We start from the raw sequence: 18,341 nt of genomic DNA, 5'->3' as shown, positions 1-18,341 counted from the left end.
CACACAGAATCAGGTGGCATCTTACAGGTGGATGAGGGCCTATTCGCCACACAGAATCAGGTGGCATCTTACAGGTGGATGAGGGCCTATTCGCCACACAGAATCAGGTGGCATCGTGCTCAGACCGACATGACAAAAAACAAAAAAAAAAACAGGCAGATTCAATGAAAACCACGCTAATCCCGCCTGCGGGGAAAAGCGACTGTGATGGATTAATCTGGGGATGGCTCTGTTTTTGTCCTTGATTGAATAGCACTTTCCCCCCTTAAGATTCAATACCACGCGATTTAAGAAGCCCTCGTCTGCCAGAGTGTGACTTACAGTAGAGCCATTAGGGGCGGCGCTGGGGCAGAGGAATGGTTGTTTTATTCCAGCGCTTTAATCAGAAAGAGTGGTTTCTTCAGATTATCATTAATACTCGGTGCCACTTGCACACTTAGCACTAATTATTTATCCGCTTAGCAGATGCCCTTACACGGGGCAGCTTACATTTGTTTTCACTTCGCACACCTTCTGCCCCAGAGCCATTAAAGCAGAGTGCCGTGCTAAAGGACACAGGCCCCTTTTGAAAGGGGCGTGTGCAAAACCCACATGGGGGCAACAGTGTGGTGTACTGGTGAGGAGCAGGGCCCATAACCAAAAGGTTGCTGGTTTGATTCCATGTCAGGACACTGCTGTTGTACCCTTGGGCAAGGTACTAACAAGGTACTACCACAGTCGCCTCAGTAAATATCCAGCTGTGTAAATGGATGAAACTGTGAACTATGTAAGTTGATCTGGATAACAGAATTTGCTAAATGACAATAATACAATATAAATACATAATGCAGGTGTATATACATGTGTGCCTGCATGCATGTGTGAGTGTGGAAATGAATCAGCCCCTGTCCTCAAGTTTGACAAGGAACTAAAATCAAGTGTTACTTCTTTTTAAATAGTTTTTTCCTTGCAAAATCACTTAACTCGTCAAAAAACCAGGTGTGAAAAGGAAAAAAAAAAAAAAAAACCCTGTCAAGGACAAACGCCGGCTGGATGAGGGCCTATTCGCCAGACAGAAACTCAGTCCCGCTTGCCAATCGTTCCACGCTAGCGGGGGAGAAGTGTGACTCCCACACTTACAGAGGTTTACTGCGGTACAGGTGATTATTGGCTGAGAAGCTGATTACGCTGTGGATTAAATACACAGTAATAAATCCCGGCTTGTTCCCTCTGAGGCACTGGATAAAAAAAAAAAAAAAAAACACCAGGTTTCAGGCCGGATTCATTACGGTAATTGAAGTGGCGGGAGAGACAGGGGTGTTGCTGGGGTAATGCCGCTCTCTCCCTCGCCGGTTTTATCACCCTGCAATCCAATACGCCGGCCTGCATTCAATTAACAAGAGGCGTTCCTCCGATACCTCCCGGCTTCTCGCTACGCTGTTGGCTCCGAGAGGAAATAAAACCGCCATCGGCCGACGCCGCAGCGGGCGGCCGCCCAGCTATGGCGGGCGAGCGTGGCTGAGGAAGAGGGCGCGGTGTGTCCCTCAGTCGATTAGAGATGCCGGAGCCCTCAGACAGCCTGGAGAGCAGCTTGTTAACCGCAGCTGAACCAATGGGAGACACGAGTGCTGCAGATGACGCACAATGTTCTCGCAACGTTTGCTTGACGTTGTTTGGCTCCGTGCAACAGGAATGCTATCTGCCTCACCAGACCCCTTGTGCATGACTGCTTTAAGGATCTTGCTATGCCTTGTGTGTCTGTCTGTCTGTCTGTGTGAGTGCACGTGTGTGTGTGTGTGTGCACATGTGTCAGTTTGTGTGTGTGTATGTATCTCTGTCTGTGTGTGCACATCTGTATCAGTGTCTGTGTGCGTGTGCACACATATGTGTGTGCATGCACGCACATGTATGTGTCAGTGTGTGTATGTGTGCACACATATGTGTCAGTTGGTGTGTGTGTGTGTGTTTGTGTGTGTGTGTGTTTACAGAATATTGCGCCTGCAGGGACTTCAGCCTCCTTTGGCAGTGAGAGTCAGCTGCATCATGTCTAAAGTGCCCATTACTAGAGAGCAGAAATGACAGGTAATACCTACACATAATTATGTTAAAAACTAAATTAAACCATTTACATTCCCAGCCCCCACAAAGCCGTGTGCAGCAGATGCACTGTGGTTTAAACAGGCATCTGAGAGGTTCGCACCGTGCAAAGCCATTACGGACTGAGACCAAATGCACTCAGCGCCTAATTCAGATTTAAATCGCTACATTCACTTCATTACTGCCATTGTGCCACACGGCATTGTGCTCATGTCTATACCAGTCAAGCTGACAATTGCACAGATGGACAGACGGAGTACCCAGTCTCGAAGACGAGCAGTTAAGTTCAGCTGCGTTCAGCTGCAAAGATCGACCCGCAAGCACGTAACGTTCTCCTAACACTTCCGTAACATTGCTGGCAGCCACCATACACATACTGTGTTTTATCCGACGTCTGAGACCCGTTTTGTCTTTGCATGTGGCATCTGTCTCTTTACATGTCATTTAATACCCTGCCAAACAGCGACTGCCTCAAGGCAACACGATTTGGCCAGTGATCACTCTCCCATTCGCCGTTAGACTCGGTGTTTGCGCGTGAAGCACCGCGGCGCTAATTTGCAGCGCACGCAGCCTGAATGAGTCATTAGCTTTTAATGCTATCCCACGGCCTTGAAAGCAAAGCACCGAAGTCAACATAAAACACCGGGCCACCTTCTTTCAGCATGGGATAGGATGATCTCCAAGCAGCCTCTGCATTTATAAAAATCGAAGCTCAATCACTACACGCGGACACCAGCCGAAAAGGCTCCTCCGGTGGACAGCAGATGCTGTGGTGTATGTATCATAAAAATACATCCTACAACACACAAGGCACGGGGGTCCTTAAGTCCCACTGTTTTCATGGACCAGGTGTTTTAAGCCTGCTTAACACCTGTGACAATTATGTATGACATGACATCACTGTTTATCATACCACTTCCACACCAGAGGCTCATTTTTTTTTTTTTTTTTAGGACAGGTGATTGGGTGGGTGTTTAGGTGCTTTGAATGGACTCCTTCCCTGACCGGGCATATATAAGCCAAGCTGGGCAGGAGGAGACATGTGGCGGCAGCAGGAGTGAGAAAGAAGACATCTACATGACTAGAGTGGGATGCAACTGTTTTAAAAAAAAAAAAAACACCAACTGTCGTGGAATGCATGTGGAATTCTAGAATAGTTGGCATTGTGAGAAAGTAACAGAGCTGGCAAGTACCCAGAAAAAAAGTGGGTAAAATTGCTTAATTAGCGTCTGACCAACTTCTTAGCCCTCTTCCGCTCTTTAAGAAATGCAAATGACGGGGCTTAGACTTGCAAATGATGCATAACTATCCGCCGATGAAAAGGCACCTGTGTTAGCCGCCGCCACGGCGTTCGGCAGCCTTGTTAGGATATTCCGGGGAGTTTGAACCGAATCGATAAAGAAGAACCGCCGCGTTTTAATTGCTTCCCGAGGAAACGGGGGCGGGAGGGAGCGAGGCGACGGGGGGGGGGATCGGTTCGACGAGCGCCGGCCATCTGCTGACTTTATCGCTGAGGGGGTTCCCTACCTGCACGGGTGCCAACTCGCCCCCAGACAAAACAGGCAAATTAAAACCGTGGATATTTTAATATTCGAAAGCAGAGTCTGCCCCTGGCTTTTTAGGCTTCTTTATATGTCCTGTGGAAACACAGTGGACGGAGTTAACGATGAGGGTCAAAACCTGGCCTACCCACCAAAGTGTAATGTGAAGCAGCCATCACTGGTATTTCTTCAAAGCAGGCTGTTTGGAACATGATAAAAATCCAGCAATGATCTCTGAGCTGGTGAGGGGAGCCCCTCGGTGCTTCTTCAGCACAGGGCTGAAGAAGAGGAACACATACTTCCTCACTGACCGTTTGTTTGACAGCTTGTTTTTCCTGTCATTGCGCATTCAGGGCTGACACTCTGATTGGGAGGCTATTGCAGCAGTGTAGCATAGCGGTTAAGGAGCAGGACTCGTAACCAAAAAGTTGCCGGTTCGAATCCCCACTGGGGCACTGCTGCTGGTGCTGTAAGGTACTTAACCTAGAATCGCCTCAGTAAATATCCAGCTGTATAAATGGATAACATTATTAAAAAAAAAGCAAGTTGTTCTGGATAAGAGCATCTGCTAAATGCCAATAATGCAATGTAATGTAATTGACATGATCGCCCAATCATGGCCACAGGTGTACAGGCAGAGCTCGATCTCATGTGCTGTAGACGCTGCAGTCCAGGGGCTCGTGCACTGAGATGCACAGCAGTCCGGAACTGCACAGTGCAGGGTGAGACTAGCGTGAAACAGCAGACAAGGGCGGAGGTGTTGAGGGGGACCCGGGTCTCTGTGTGAGCGCCCTGAAGCCATGCCAGATTTTCCCTCATTTTCTGCCTCTGACAGGGAAAGACTGGAGAGTAGCTCCACAGGTCTGCTCAGATGGTCCGTAAAGCGCAGGCAATGGCAATAACTCACTCACAGTGACAGATACTTTGAAAGCCTTCCCTTACAGGCATGGTATTTAACATGCTAGCACAAACATACACACACACGCGTGCACAGACACACATACACCCCTACACCTACACATACATACACATACATACACACACACACACACACACAAATATGCAAGCGATAAACCACACAGGGTTAGTCACTACTGTACACCAGTTGAGAGAATCAGTTTCTGGGGAAAATACAGATGCTTCCTTACTTCAGTCTAACATCCTTGCCTCCAGCACTCCGTATGTTTCAAAAATTCAGTCCAAGTGGATTCCCACACCAGGTTCACCTGGTGCACCTGACTCAGCTATGGAAGTACAGATTCAGGGCAAGGGTAGGCTGAGTTGGCCCCTATCTGTTAACCTTCCTAACCAACGCTGGGAGACGGAAATGAAGTCTACCTGCCTGTGTGGGGCCTGCCAATCTGCGTCCTCTTGGGTGTCGGAGCAAAGGTATCTCTCAGCAGTGTGCAGGGAATCATGGGGGTTTTTACTATCCCCACTGCCTTATGGGAAGCTACTGTAACCACAGGCAACAAGCAAAGGGACACCCAACAGCAGCTTTGGATCTGCCCACTGCAGTTTTGTAGTGAGTACAATACAAAGTATGAACCAAACGAAGAGTTAATGTTTTATAAATCAAACAAAAAAAAAAAAAAAAACATGGCTTGTTGTCCTCTCCATGTGTCTCTCTGGCTCCCAATTTAAAGAGCGCAGTTTCCAATTAACATACTCTGCGCACGCCAAACCCATTAAGGCGTGCTTTGCACTTCACTGTTTCGCCATCCTAAATTACATAAATAAAAAGCTGTGGGATCTCACTGTCCACTGAAATTTTGGAATGCTGCAGTCATCCCTCTGTAAGGGACTAACCGAGCTTGGAAACGCTTTAAGCACACAAAACAAAAAGTAATGGGCTGCTAAATCCTGTGAAATGCCAAAGGAGTGCGTTCAGTTAAAGAGTTTATGTTTTCCCCTTAATCATAACCAAATCGGGCCAGATACTCGTTTCTGAATCTGTCACCATGAATTACCGAGCAGGGAGGAGAGGACCGTGTTCGCCGCTCCAAATGGAAAGGAAACAAACAAGCTTTTCATTTTTACTGATGTCTTTCCTGTCTGGTTCGCTCAGCTCAGCACGCTGGCTGCGAGGCACGGTGACCTGGTGCTGGGAGGATCAGATAATACATCCATGTGGATTCGTATCGGGTGTCACTTTTACCACAGCGAGCAATTTCAGAGTGAGGGTAAGTGCTTTTTTTCCATGCCATCTGCATCTCTGATAATGTGAGGCTGGCTAAAATCAGATCTGCACTACGGCACAAAGCACCGAACAAGCAATAATGTTCATCTGACATGAATCCTCCGCCATCGCCAGACTTCCAACAATCTGGCAACCGGAATAACCGCAGTGATGACAGAGGTTCAGCCCCGCCCTGCCAAAAGCCCCAGTAACCCTCTGGTCCCACAGTGGGGACGCCACAATCTCCGGGGGGAAACGGTTTCATCAGATAACCAGCAGCTGGTTTAGGGGGAACCACAGGAGAGGAGAAAGGCACAGCACCCCAAATGGGCCACCACCACCACCTCTGCCCCCTACACACAGAGAGGCCAGAGTCTGGGTCAGAACTACCTCAACTCCCTACACACAGAGAGGCCGTAGTCTGGGTCAGAACCTCCGCAGCTCCTTAAACAAGGAGAGGCCTGGGTCAGACCTGCCTCAGCTCCCTACACAAGGAGAGGCCGGAGTCTGGGTCAGAACTGCCTCAGCTCCCTACAAAAAGAGAGGCCAGAGCCTGGGAGATACAAGCTACCCTATAGATACCCTCCACCTCCAAGAGGGACAGAAAGCGGGAAAGAAGAATGGAGAGACAGAGAGCGAGAGGGAGAGACAAACAGAAACAGCAGCATAAAGCAAAACTGCATGCCCTCCTGCCCTAAAAACAATATATTTCCTGACAGATAGCATGACTACCGTGAGAAAACCCGTAGAACTATGAAAACACCAACAAAGTATAGAATCAGTGAACCCAGCCTAGGTGTGCTCAAACTGTCAACTCCAAGTAGTGAACACAGACCTACATTTCTTTGCCATGAGTGGAAAACATTCTTAGATACAAAAAACAGCAATCACATTAAATAAATAACATACACCCCCCTTGCATAAACCTCCAAGATATCCACATCATCTCCTTGGAAAGGAAAGACAAGATAGCCTGCTCGTGACACCATATATCACTCCCTGACAGAGTCTGAGAGAGCATGTGCAATACAGAAGCAATACTCTTTCATTTTAAAAATATGCAGATATGCAGATTTGCATAGTCCAAGCATAGTGCTGTATATATGCGCATATATAACATGATGTTACAAGTACTATAGCAATACAAATGTAATCTTTGTCATGCCAGTAAAGCAAATTGAATTGGATTGAACTGAACTGAGATAGAGAGAAAGAAGGAGAGAAAGGCAGAGAGAGAGGGAGCGAGGGAGAGACAGAGCTGTGGTGTATAATGAGTAGTCAGCAAGCCCTCCTGATTTAACATTCTGTATGATGCATCAAAGTCCAGACCATAAGTACTCTGCACACTGCTCAAATTGCACCTAACAGCTCCCTCTCTGTCTTACTCTCTCTCATATGCTCTCCCTCCCTCTCTCTTCCACTCTCACGCTGTACCTCTGCTTCTTTCTTCTTGCATTTTCTAACCTCCCCGTGCTCTTTTTCCCCCGTTCTCTCCATCCTTCTCCCTTCGGACGAGTCCTCTCTGGTGTCCTGTGCACACACTCCTCCTGTCCTCCCCCTTTCCGTGCTCCCTCCTCTGCTGCGCTCTCCGCTTCTCCTTACCTCTCAAGTACCGTCTTTGATCTACCGAGATCACCTCACAAATGTATATTTATAAGCACACGGTATTTCTCAAGGTCCTTTCATGTTGCTTTGCGAGAGCTTGAGCTAACACACGTACTATACATGCAAGTGAGTACGCGTGCGCACCCACAAGCGCACACGCGCACGCATGCACGCACACACACAAAAATCCTTTTCAGCTTTCTCCCTTCCCCTTCACAGTCCACTCTGAGATTCCTTTGTCACCCCCTCTTGGTCGTAAGCTCTTCATTTGCCTTCAGTTAAATGTAAAGGTGCAGATGTGTGATTCATGGAGATGTATTGCCTGCCCTGTAAAAGCTGGTTAGCACCTCGTTCCTGTGGCTCCTCTCCAACGGCTGCGGTTCTGCTCTCCTCTGCCCCTCTAGCTTTTCCACCCCTGCTTCCCACACACAGTTACAGCTGACGGTGATTCACACTCCAATGTTAGCAATACAGCTTGATTATGAAAATGAAGAGGGTGTACTGTTCTCTGTGGACTGTGTGTGTGTGTGTGTACAAGTATGGTTGAGTGTGTATGTATGTACAGTATTTGTATTTGTGTATGTGTGTGCGCACGTGTGTGTGTGTGTGTGTGTGTGTGTGTGTGTGTGTGTGTACAAGTATGGATAAGTGTGTGGGGGTGTACGTATGTACAGTATTTGTGTGTATGTGTATACAGTATTTATGTATATATACAGTGTGTGTGTGTGTGTGTATGTGTAAATTATCTGTGTGTATGTATGTGTACAGTATTTATATGTGCGAGTTGTCTGTGTTTGTGTGTGTGTGTTCGTGTGTGTGTGTGTGTGTGTGTGCGCGTGTATGGATATATGTGTGTGTGTGTGTGTGTGTGTGTGTGTGTGTGTGTGTGTGAATGTATGTGTGTTTCACAGCACACGGTGCTGCTTGGATCCTTGTGTACATGCTGAATGTCGCACTCAGGCAGATAGGCAATCATCTCGGATCAGGATAAACCAGAGCTGCAGCTCAAATCAGATTTTTAAGGATGAGCATAACATTTACAAGGATTGTTTTTATTGCCATAGTAATAAAAGTCCAGTTTGAATCAGGCTTGCTCAGAAGCGCTTGGCAACAAATATCAGTCACCTTTTGGTGGAGGACTTGATGTAGAAGCCAGTGTGCTAGCCAATTTGTAAGCTGTATCAGCACACTGACTTTGTTGGACTGGGCAGTAAATGACATCAAGCTAGCAAGCAAGAAAAATAAATGTACTTTCCTTGCTGTAAAAGAAAGAATGTTTTTTTGTTTTTTTTGATTTTGGCAACTTTCTGTGACTTTTCAAGGGCAGTGGGATATCTGACCACCTTCCATGACTTTTCCCATCTTCCAGGATGAAAATTTTCAGGGATTCACTGCCTATCGACACCCTGATTAAGGCACTAAACATTGAAACCCTTGCTAGATATGAGGACCGGTCGAAATCACCTACAGTACAGCACACACTTAAACACTGCAAACATTAGTGTTCAGATTCTTGATTTCTGTATACCCAGCTCGATCTCCCTCTTCGTAGAGGCCTAAATCCAAATGGCATACATCAAATGATGTCATCGTAAAAAAGGAAAGATGCCCATAAAATGTTACCCACTGATATGAAATGATCCCTTCCCCCAAACAGACACACTCGGCATTGTGTGAAACGAGTGTCCTCGTCCAATCAGAAAGCTGCATCGAGCACAAGAGCAGAGCAATTCAGCAGGCGTTCAACAAGTGCAGTAATCACTTTTTTTTATGTGCTGACGTATCCTTGAGGGCGTGCGGTCATCAATGTGCTCCACAGGGTCAGGTTTGCGGCTCCGAGTCCTTTTCAGTCCCCTTTTGGAACACAATCTTTCGTTTACCTCCTTTTCACCGGGGAGCGGGCATGAACCGGCCTATGGCGGGCCATGTCCCTGGCCACTCAAAAGGCACTTCACAATGAATTCATTTTAAAAGGAGGTATTTTGTCCTATTGAACCTCTGCGGGCCAAACACAGCCCGGCATCCACTCAATTTACGCTTACACACATAGCTATGTCTGGCTTCGACTTTCCGTCCCGAAAATCTGTTCACAGACTGCCGTGTGAGTGGGGTTGTTGGAGCGTGCTGAAAATCAAACCTGATTTTCGGATGAAGGATGTGTATAATGTTATGTGAGGGAGGAATAAGAACCCTCTATTATTAAATGACAGCACTTGATTACCCGTCGAAGTAGACGAAAAGACGACAGATTCATCTCTTCATGTCTCAGTGTTGAGGAGACTGAAAAATGCTATTCACCATTCATTCTCAAGAGCCACAGGAACTGACACACACAAACACATACGCATACGCATGTGCACTCACACACACACAAGCACACACACACACTGACACATATGCACGCACACACATATACACACAAGCACACAGGCATGCACGCACACACACAGACACATATGGGTGAGCGCACTCTCTCATACAGACACAGACACAGACACACACACACACACAGCCTCACACACACACAGCCTCCTGCTAGGCTCCGCGCCGCTTTGATGTTCCACCCCCGTCCAGTCTGTTTGCCTTTCCGCGGCTATGATTTACGCCTCCTCTTTCTCTCCTCCCAAAAAAAGGCCCTACAGTAGACCGAAGCGTTCCACGATCACAGCACCCGCTCCGAGCAGACCCTTTCTCAGGGAGCCTCCCCCTGTCTGTCTGTCACCGCAGCCTTAATTTTGGCCAGGCTGGAACCGGTCAAGGGTACGCATTTCTTTAACTATTCACTGAGAATAATCATGACAAATCCAAAGCCCCAATTCCAAACACCTCCCCTCACCAAATAAATAAATAACTGAGGCTATCGTAAAGGGCAAGAGGAAGTCCCCTTACTCTACTGGATCAGGGCACTGTTTCAAATGGAAGAGCTTAGGTAGGTGAGCAAGCTGAAAAGTGACCCGGTTTAGCGACTACAGCTTGCATGACCCGAACTAGCTCTTGCCTTGTGCTATGCTCCCTCAGTAAGCTCTTAGCTTGAGCGGCTTTGTGCCACTGTGGGGCTGATGGAGCATTAGCAATGTCCAGGAGCGCCTCTGCAGCAATAAGCCATTGGCAGCCAATGGACGGGTTACCCTGCTGCCCCGCCCCTCAAACTTCCTCAGTGATACCAGCGCAACCCACCTCCTTCCCAGAATGCAACTGGAGGGCCTCCTACCTCCCACTGACTACGAAGCACGCCACCAGGAGCACAAGCAGCACAATGCCTCCCGCGATGGACACGGCCAGGATGGTGGACTGGTTGGGATCTCCGATGGCCAGCATGTCTGTCAGGAGAGGAAGGAGAGCAGCAGTTTAAACGGAGAGAGCGTAACGGCAGCATGGAGGCGAGTAACAGTCAGTTCACCATATCGGACAGGATGAAATGTGACTTTTTCCAGTCTGTTGAGGTCACGGGTACGTTTAGCCATCCTCTAAGTTAAGGGATGGTTGGGCATAATCCCTACCTATACACCACCAAGAGTTTCCTACAAAAATTATGACATGTTCAGTAGGTAAAATGCAGGCAGGAAATATGCCAGTCAATGGAGGATAATGCTGCACCCAAGGAAGATAAACAGCAAAACATAATTATATTTTCAGACACTTAGCTGTCGGAAGGCGTCATTTTTTGAACAAACATCCCATGTTTTTAGGATAATGAACCAGCAGTTACCAGAACCGTCAATTTCCAGACAAAGACAAGGACAGGATAAGCCTGCAAATCCATGCAAATTACAACAATAAATAAGATCCTCCCAGGATCTGATTTAATCTCATAACAAAAACACCAACTTGAAGCGCTAAATATTCTTTTGAAGTCTTCCTTTTAACAGTGATTTGACCACAAGGCCAGGGTTGTTAAAGGAAAGTGTTCTTGTCCTCTGAGGCATGTAATGATGTATCCCTTCCAAAGAAGACAGCAACGCCTATGAGCAGGGAAACGCTCTGCTTCACAGCCTTGCAGCAGTGGATTTATAGATTTCATGAGCATCTGTTCACAGAGAGAGAGACAGAGGGGCGTGAAAGCGAGAGAGAGAGAGAGGGCGTGCCAGAGAGGAGAGTGAAAGGGTGGAAGAGAGAGGATGACAGAGACAGGGAAAGGAGAGAAGGGGAAAAGAGGAGAAAAGTGAGGTATGAGAGGAGAGAGGGAGGGAGGTGAGAGAGGAGAGCGAAAAGGCAGAGGAGAGACAGGATGACAGGGACAGGAAATGGAGGGAAGGGGAAAAGAGGGGGAAAGTGAGAGATGAGAGAAGAGAGAGAAAGACAGAGGGGCATGACAGCAAGAGAGAGAAGTGCGAGAGAGGAGAGTGGAAAGGCAGAGGAGAGAGAGGATGAGGGGAGAGTGGAGCGAGCAGAGGAAGGAGAAGGAGGGAAAGGGAGAAGAGGAGAAAAGCTAGGGACGAGAGAAGAGAGAGGGGTGTACAGAGTTTAGAGGGGCACAGTGAAGAGGAGAGCGGCGCACACCTTCATGGCTGGTCTCCAGCTCGATCTCCCCACCGTAGTTCCCATAGCCGCCATCAGTGCGCGCTCGAACCCGGAACACATAGGTGGTCCCCGGCTTCAGCCCGTCCACGGTCATTATGTTGGACTTGGTCTTCAGGACCGTGTAGTTCTGATCTCTCTGGTTCTGATGGGAGACAAACCCAGCACAAGAGAGATAAACCCCAAAAAGAACGCGTCTGAGTGCGATGCACACTCTCTTGAAACGGTCCGTTACTTTCCTTCGAATTATGCACGTCTAACCCAACCCAATACATTGGTGCAATCTGTTTTTGTTTGTATGTTAATGGGGGGGGGGGGGGGGGGGTGTTTTTGAATAATTTTGAGGCTTACAGTCAACATCAAGTTCCCGGTGAGAGAGCTGATGCATCGCACTCTAAAGCAATTCCGCAACAGAATGATGGCGATTAGCGGAATTAATCATGAATATCATTTTCAAAGGCCAGCCAACAACACAGAAAATGCTAATTTCCGTGAATGGACAACAGGCTTCAGAGTCCACGGGGGGAGAGAATCCGAGTTGAACGCTAATGCCAAACATTTTTTTTTCCCCTTTGATTTTCATGTTTGTTAAACAGCTGCTCTCCAATGCTTTCGCATACAACAAACAAATCATTAAACTTCAAGCCCCTAAAGGTAATTGGATTTTTTGTGCAGTTGCTGCCAACAAACAAAGCGATGAAAACTGGCTCGTATCGTCGATACGAATAGCATTTCGAAAACTCCTGTCATGTAGAATAACGGTAGCAATAACAGAAATCACAGTAATAAAATGTTTCATTCATGAACATATTACCGCCTGGATCGTGGCGAGTTCAGCAGAAGTTCACGGCAGAGTAATCAGATTAACCCGCCGACTGAAAGCCGAAGCGTTGGCATGAATCAGCGAAAGGCGTTAAGAGATGATGTCATTTTGATGGCAAAATAAAAGCCTCTTCTGAAAAAAATCTCAGAACCTCGCCGCCATTGCTGAAATGTGACGGGTTCTCTCTGAGTCCCTAGCTGTCATCTACGCTCCCTTTACTAAATAACAAAATGTAGGAAAATACGATTAATACACAGAAACGATACGGCAGAAAATAATTATGGGCAGGAACGGCTAGGCACTGGTGCGTTCAGAGTTAATCGCTACTCTGATGAAGACATGGAGTCAAAACGATTCCTTCATAAGACTCAATGTAAAATGTAAAGTGGCATATCATTTGAATGTCCATAATTATCAGCTCTTTGCATTATCAAAAAAAGCCTTATTTCATATGAGGAACATATCCAGAGTTGGACAATTTCTCATACAGGCAGTTGCAGAGAGGTTAATTCGCGCTTTTATTGCTAGCAGCCTTAGACAACTACACTGCGCGACTCTCTAAACCAACCGTTTTAGAGGCTGAAATTGCTACAGAACACTGCAACCAGAACTAAACGAGGGGTAGGCCTACACATCGCTCGTATATTTTCTTCCACACACTGACTGCCAGTGTGTTTTAAAATCGACTTTAAGGTCATTTTACTGGTTCTGAAATGAAGTGGCTCAGCATCCCAGTTCAAAGCAGATCGGTTAAATGACTACCAGCCCAGACCCAATCTCAGATGGTCCAAAATAATTTTCTCTGTGTTCCACGGGTAAATCAAGAGCGCAGTGGAGAGGCAAGGTGTTTTGTTTGAAACAAGACACTGTCAACAGAGAATTTTGAAAGCAAACTGAAAACACATTTTAAAAAAATTGTTTTTGGATCACCTGTCCTCATTTTGATCTGATTTTATTTATTTATTTATTTACTATGCGGTTATTTGATCTTACTTACCTTTATTATATCTTAATTTTTCCTAATGTTTTGTTTTTAAAATATATTATTTTCAAACATGATTTCCATTATTATATTATTTATGTCTTGTTTGATTAGTCCGTATGATGCTTTGTTAAGAACATTGGGTTGCCAAATATTTTATAAAATGTAGTGTTTAAGTAAATTTTATGGTGATTAGTATTACTACAGATTGTTACCTGGGTTGCGACTCCCCAATACATAGTGACTATTAGAGCAACAACACATGATGTAGCAGAAACATTTTGAGCAGTAAATGAATAAATACATCACAACATTTAGATTAAAAATACATAGAAACAACTATCTATGGAAAATGTAGACTTTTATTAAAAATGCCATATGGAGTTTTATTCATATGAAATGATGTTTAAACAGTGTAGCAAAGGGAAGTTTGGCAACCCTGTTTGGAGCACAGCTATCGCTGCTGTCCAAGTAGGAAATCAAATTCTCATCCAAGCGGCTTCTCGTGTGACACAGCCCTTAGTAACACGGAGTATCAAACCCATCAAAGCACTTTGACTTCCAAAAGACAAGGGCTCCAGTTGGTTCAAATTAGTCAATGACTGATGAAGCAGCTGGCTCAAACAGCTCGACCTTCACTTAGTGCTCCCTGGAGAAGCATTTGTTCTTCACGTGAATTGCTCTTGATTTTGCACTGACTCATGGGACAGAAAAGCTTACTGGTATTTTGGCAAGGTATTGTTTTATTGTAACTGAGGTGACCTGTCTTTGCATTAAAGCCAAACAATAGTTTTTTTATATATATAAACAAACATATATATTCAAAAAAGCCATTTGGCATTTCAAGCTTTTTTAAAGAAATTCAGCAAAGGATGTATGAAGACTCTAGAACATTGCCTTTACATTGGCACTGTGACATCACCACTGTGAGACAGTGTCTTTGGTTTGTTCATGAGGACAGCTTTAGGTCAGTAAATTCCTATGGTTAAGTCTGCCAGCCCCTCTAAAATTCCCCATAGCCAGCATTCAGTGTCTAAAAGCTCTTTCACCGGGCTGGGAAATTTTCCTCTCGGGCCACCTCCACATGTTCAGACTAGGTTTAAAGCATTTCATTTTTTGGGGAGATGTCCCTACACCCCTGTCTGCCCACACCCCCCTGCTGAGAGGAGGGAACATGCTGACTGTGCTTCAGCGTTAGTGCCGGGTTCCGCCGACATCAAACGGCGGAGGCTCACAGCAGCTGTCCTCACCAGCGTCCCCATCTGCCTGCTAAACCTCCCAGCCCAGATCACCGCTCCCAGCCCCCGCACCCGTCACCCCACCCTGCTCCCGCCCCCGCCCGCCCTCCCTCCAGCTGCAGCGGGGATGAGGGGTGCTGATGGGATGAGGAAACGCCCCAAAGAGGTTAACCCAGTAAGCGCGTGATACTTTCATGGTGTTCCCAACGCGTAACATTGAACAAACATTTGCTTGGTTTCTACATACAGTATATCAGTGTCGCAATGAGGTAATTTCACAATCAAGCTTGTGAGGTATTGAAGAACAGCAGGTAAAGAAATCCTGCAGTTAAACCATAGGAGGAAAGGACATCACCATCATAACTTACGTGCCACCAAGTGATAATATCATATGAATGGGTTAATAGCCTGGAAAAGGAGACATTCCCAAAGGCACAATGAGAGTCTGAACCTCAATTACATCCACTCAGCCTGACAGCCCGTGAGTAATCAGGATTGCCTTTAACGAGGGTCACAGGTCAGCGTGTAGGCAGTCGGCGGGCAGGGGCGCGGGGCGTGTTTGATCGACTGACCTTCTCGTAGTAGATGACCTCGTACTCCACGATGGCCCCGTTGGCCCTCTCGGGGCCCTGCCACGCCAGCGTGATGCTGTCCTTACTCTTCCTCTCTTTCAGAATCACGCTCACTGCAGAGACAGAGAGAGAGACAGGGAGGGAGAGAGAGAAAGAAAGAGAGAGCATGGGGAGAAAAACAGAGAGAGAGAGACAGGGAGGGAGAGAGAAAAAGAGACAGGGTGGGACGGGGGAGAGAGACAGAGGGAGAGCGGGAGAGATGGGGAGGGAGAGAGAGAGAGAGAATGGGGAGAGAAACAGAGAAAGGAAAAGAGACAGGGAGGGTGAGATGGGGATGGAGGCAGAGAGAGGGAAAGAGGGTGAGAGGGAGAGAGGGAAGGAGAGGAATGGAGGGAGAGAAGGGGAGAGAGAAAAAGAAGTGAGGAGAGAAACATAAAGAAAGAATGAGAGAGATGGGGTAAGAAGAGGAGAAGCAGAAACAAAGTATAAGACAGAAGGATAGAGAGACAGAGAAATGACAAGAAAGACAGCAGAGGAAGAGAGAGGAAGGTGGACGGAAAGAGAAATACAGAGAAAACGAACATAGAAAGGAGAGAGAGACAGAATGAGAATCAGTGGAGAGCAAGAGAGAATTTGAAAGAGTGAAGAAGGGAGGGAGAGGGAGAGAGGAAGGGAGGCTGATTGAAATTGATCACAGCTGTAAGACAGCAAGGATTAATCGCACTTCTAATTAAAGAGCACGGACGCTTGGGGGTGGGGTTTTTTTTTAAAGAGATGGAGGAGCTGTATTACGGTATATAAAAGCACTCGAGTTTTCCAGGAATTGCCGAGGGGAGGAGAAACGAACACAGAGCTGATCCTCAGTCTCCTCTTCCCCTCCTCTCCTGACGTAACCCTGGGACAGAGGGCCTTTGCCGAAAGCTGAGGGTGCGTCACAGTGACACCCCTGCTCCCGTGTCTTCGCACTGTCGACTCGGCTTGGGGGGGGGGGGGGTCAGGGAAGTCGCAGACATCGTTCCTCATGCCCCCACAGATGAAGCTGCCCTGCTCTCAGCGGCAGCAGGTGAGGGGCAGCCAATGAGCTGACATTTGCCCCCTTTAATGGCGCCCCCCCTCACGCAACCTGTCAGCACCACTGCCATTGGGTAAATATCATGCCCCTACGTGCCGGCATACACAAGGCCGCACACACACACACACACACAGAGAGGCTCTTCTGAAGTAGTTGGCACTGCTTCATGCATATGCAAATGTGCCTTCCTCGGAGGTCCGGGGCTCAGAGCACACTCAAGAATGCTAACCCCCCCAGTCCCCCGCCATCCCACAGGTTACCAAGGTTACAGTGCTACACGAGGCTGTGGATCCTGACAGTCTGGTCCCTCTCCGGCATCTCAGCTAGAGACCTCGCCCCACCCTGCATCTCAGGGGCGGGAGCCGGAACCACTCACTCGCCTCTCGCGCTTGCGAAATGCCACAAAACCTCCTCGAACCGTGGGTAAAGGTCACCTCGGTGCGCACAGAGGGGACCTAATTTGGGCACAGCCACTGCCAAGTGCTCCAGAGCTTCAGTGGCATGGAGGGTCTAAAGACTAGCCTTCGGGGAGGAACAGGGCCTGACAGAGTGGTGAATTCAATAACCGAATACCGCACGCATCTGCGGCCCGACAGCAAAATTTGACTCCCCAGAATGACTCACAATGTGCATTAGAAAGCAAAAAAAAAAACAGCAAACCTTGCTTCAGTCTCGAAGAGATGGTGGGCATGCTTGCTGTCTCACATTAAAGTCAAACCATTCGCCTGAACTGTGAAAGGCCGAGCAACAAAAGAAAGGCAGAAGCTTTCAGAAACATTAGCTGTGTTTTTAATCAATGAAACAACCATCAAGGCTAGATAAAATCTCCCTCCTTTTCAACGCAGTTCAACAGGTGCAACATAAGAAATCATCACACCTGCTGTGTTTTTTGTAATACTTGTTGAGTTTCAGTCAATCACTCTGAGTCAGTGAAGCCTCTAATTTGTAACCTATGTAAGTCACTCTAGATACCAATGACTATATTGTAAAGTATTGTACTGTATCGCTGTGAGGAGCCCTGGAAAACTACAGAGCAGTGAGTGTTTCAGTAGCTTTCATCGGCCAAAGTACGTCAAAATACAACTTTGCATTAAAAGAGAGCATATCCATGCACGTGCACTTTAACTTGAGCCTGAATCTTTAGTTCCAGGTTTTGAAATTCCCCTGCATTCACTGGTCACGGTGCACAGTGCTGCAGGGTGCATTCTGGGAAAGCCGGGGACTCCCCGCTGCAGGTGCACGTACCTGTCTGGCTGGTGGTGATGTTGACGGAGATGAGCTGGCGCGGGCTGGGGCTGAGGTCGGACACGCCGTTCACCGCCTCGATGCTGAAGGTGTAGTTGGTGTGAGGCAGCAGGTCGGTGACCTGCACCTTGGGCAGCGACAGGCCGAACTGCCGTGGGGTGAAGTGGGGGCCGCCGCCGCAGGGGCCGCACTTCCTACCGTCCCCGGAGCACTTCCTGCAGTGGACGCTGTAGGTGACGTCCCCCCGGCCCCCCGTGTCCCGGGGCGGGCTCCACTCCAGCGTCACCGACGTCTCGTTGATGGTGGAGATGGGGCTCTCGGGGGCCGAGGGGGGTCCTGTGTCACACACATGTGCACGCACACGCACACGCACACGTACACGCACACACACACACACAGACATGGGAAAAAAAAGAAAGCAATAATGAGTATATATCATGCAGTACACCGGTACAGTAAGGGATCACTCCACTGATTACTGCGCGCACAC

At 47.5% G+C, this 18,341-nt stretch overlaps 1 protein-coding gene across 1 annotated transcript in view; it reads right to left on the bottom strand.

Moving 5' to 3' along the window:
- LOC118769286 (ephrin type-A receptor 3) overlaps positions 1 to 18,341 on the bottom strand; it is a 123,388-nt gene that overhangs the window by 28,722 nt on the left and 76,325 nt on the right. The window contains exons 5-8 of the mRNA XM_036516337.1: positions 17,852 to 18,187; positions 15,535 to 15,647; positions 11,902 to 12,064; positions 10,613 to 10,721 (exon numbers count right to left, since the gene is read on the bottom strand). Coding sequence (XP_036372230.1) covers positions 10,613 to 10,721; positions 11,902 to 12,064; positions 15,535 to 15,647; positions 17,852 to 18,187 — 721 coding nt within the window. The remainder of the gene's footprint in view (positions 1 to 10,612; positions 10,722 to 11,901; positions 12,065 to 15,534; positions 15,648 to 17,851; positions 18,188 to 18,341) is intronic.

The sequence above is a fragment of the Megalops cyprinoides genome, chromosome 2 (assembly GCF_013368585.1).
Source record: "Megalops cyprinoides isolate fMegCyp1 chromosome 2, fMegCyp1.pri, whole genome shotgun sequence".
NCBI lineage: Eukaryota > Metazoa > Chordata > Actinopteri > Elopiformes > Megalopidae > Megalops > Megalops cyprinoides.
This window is presented reverse-complemented; position numbering and strand designations above follow the sequence as displayed.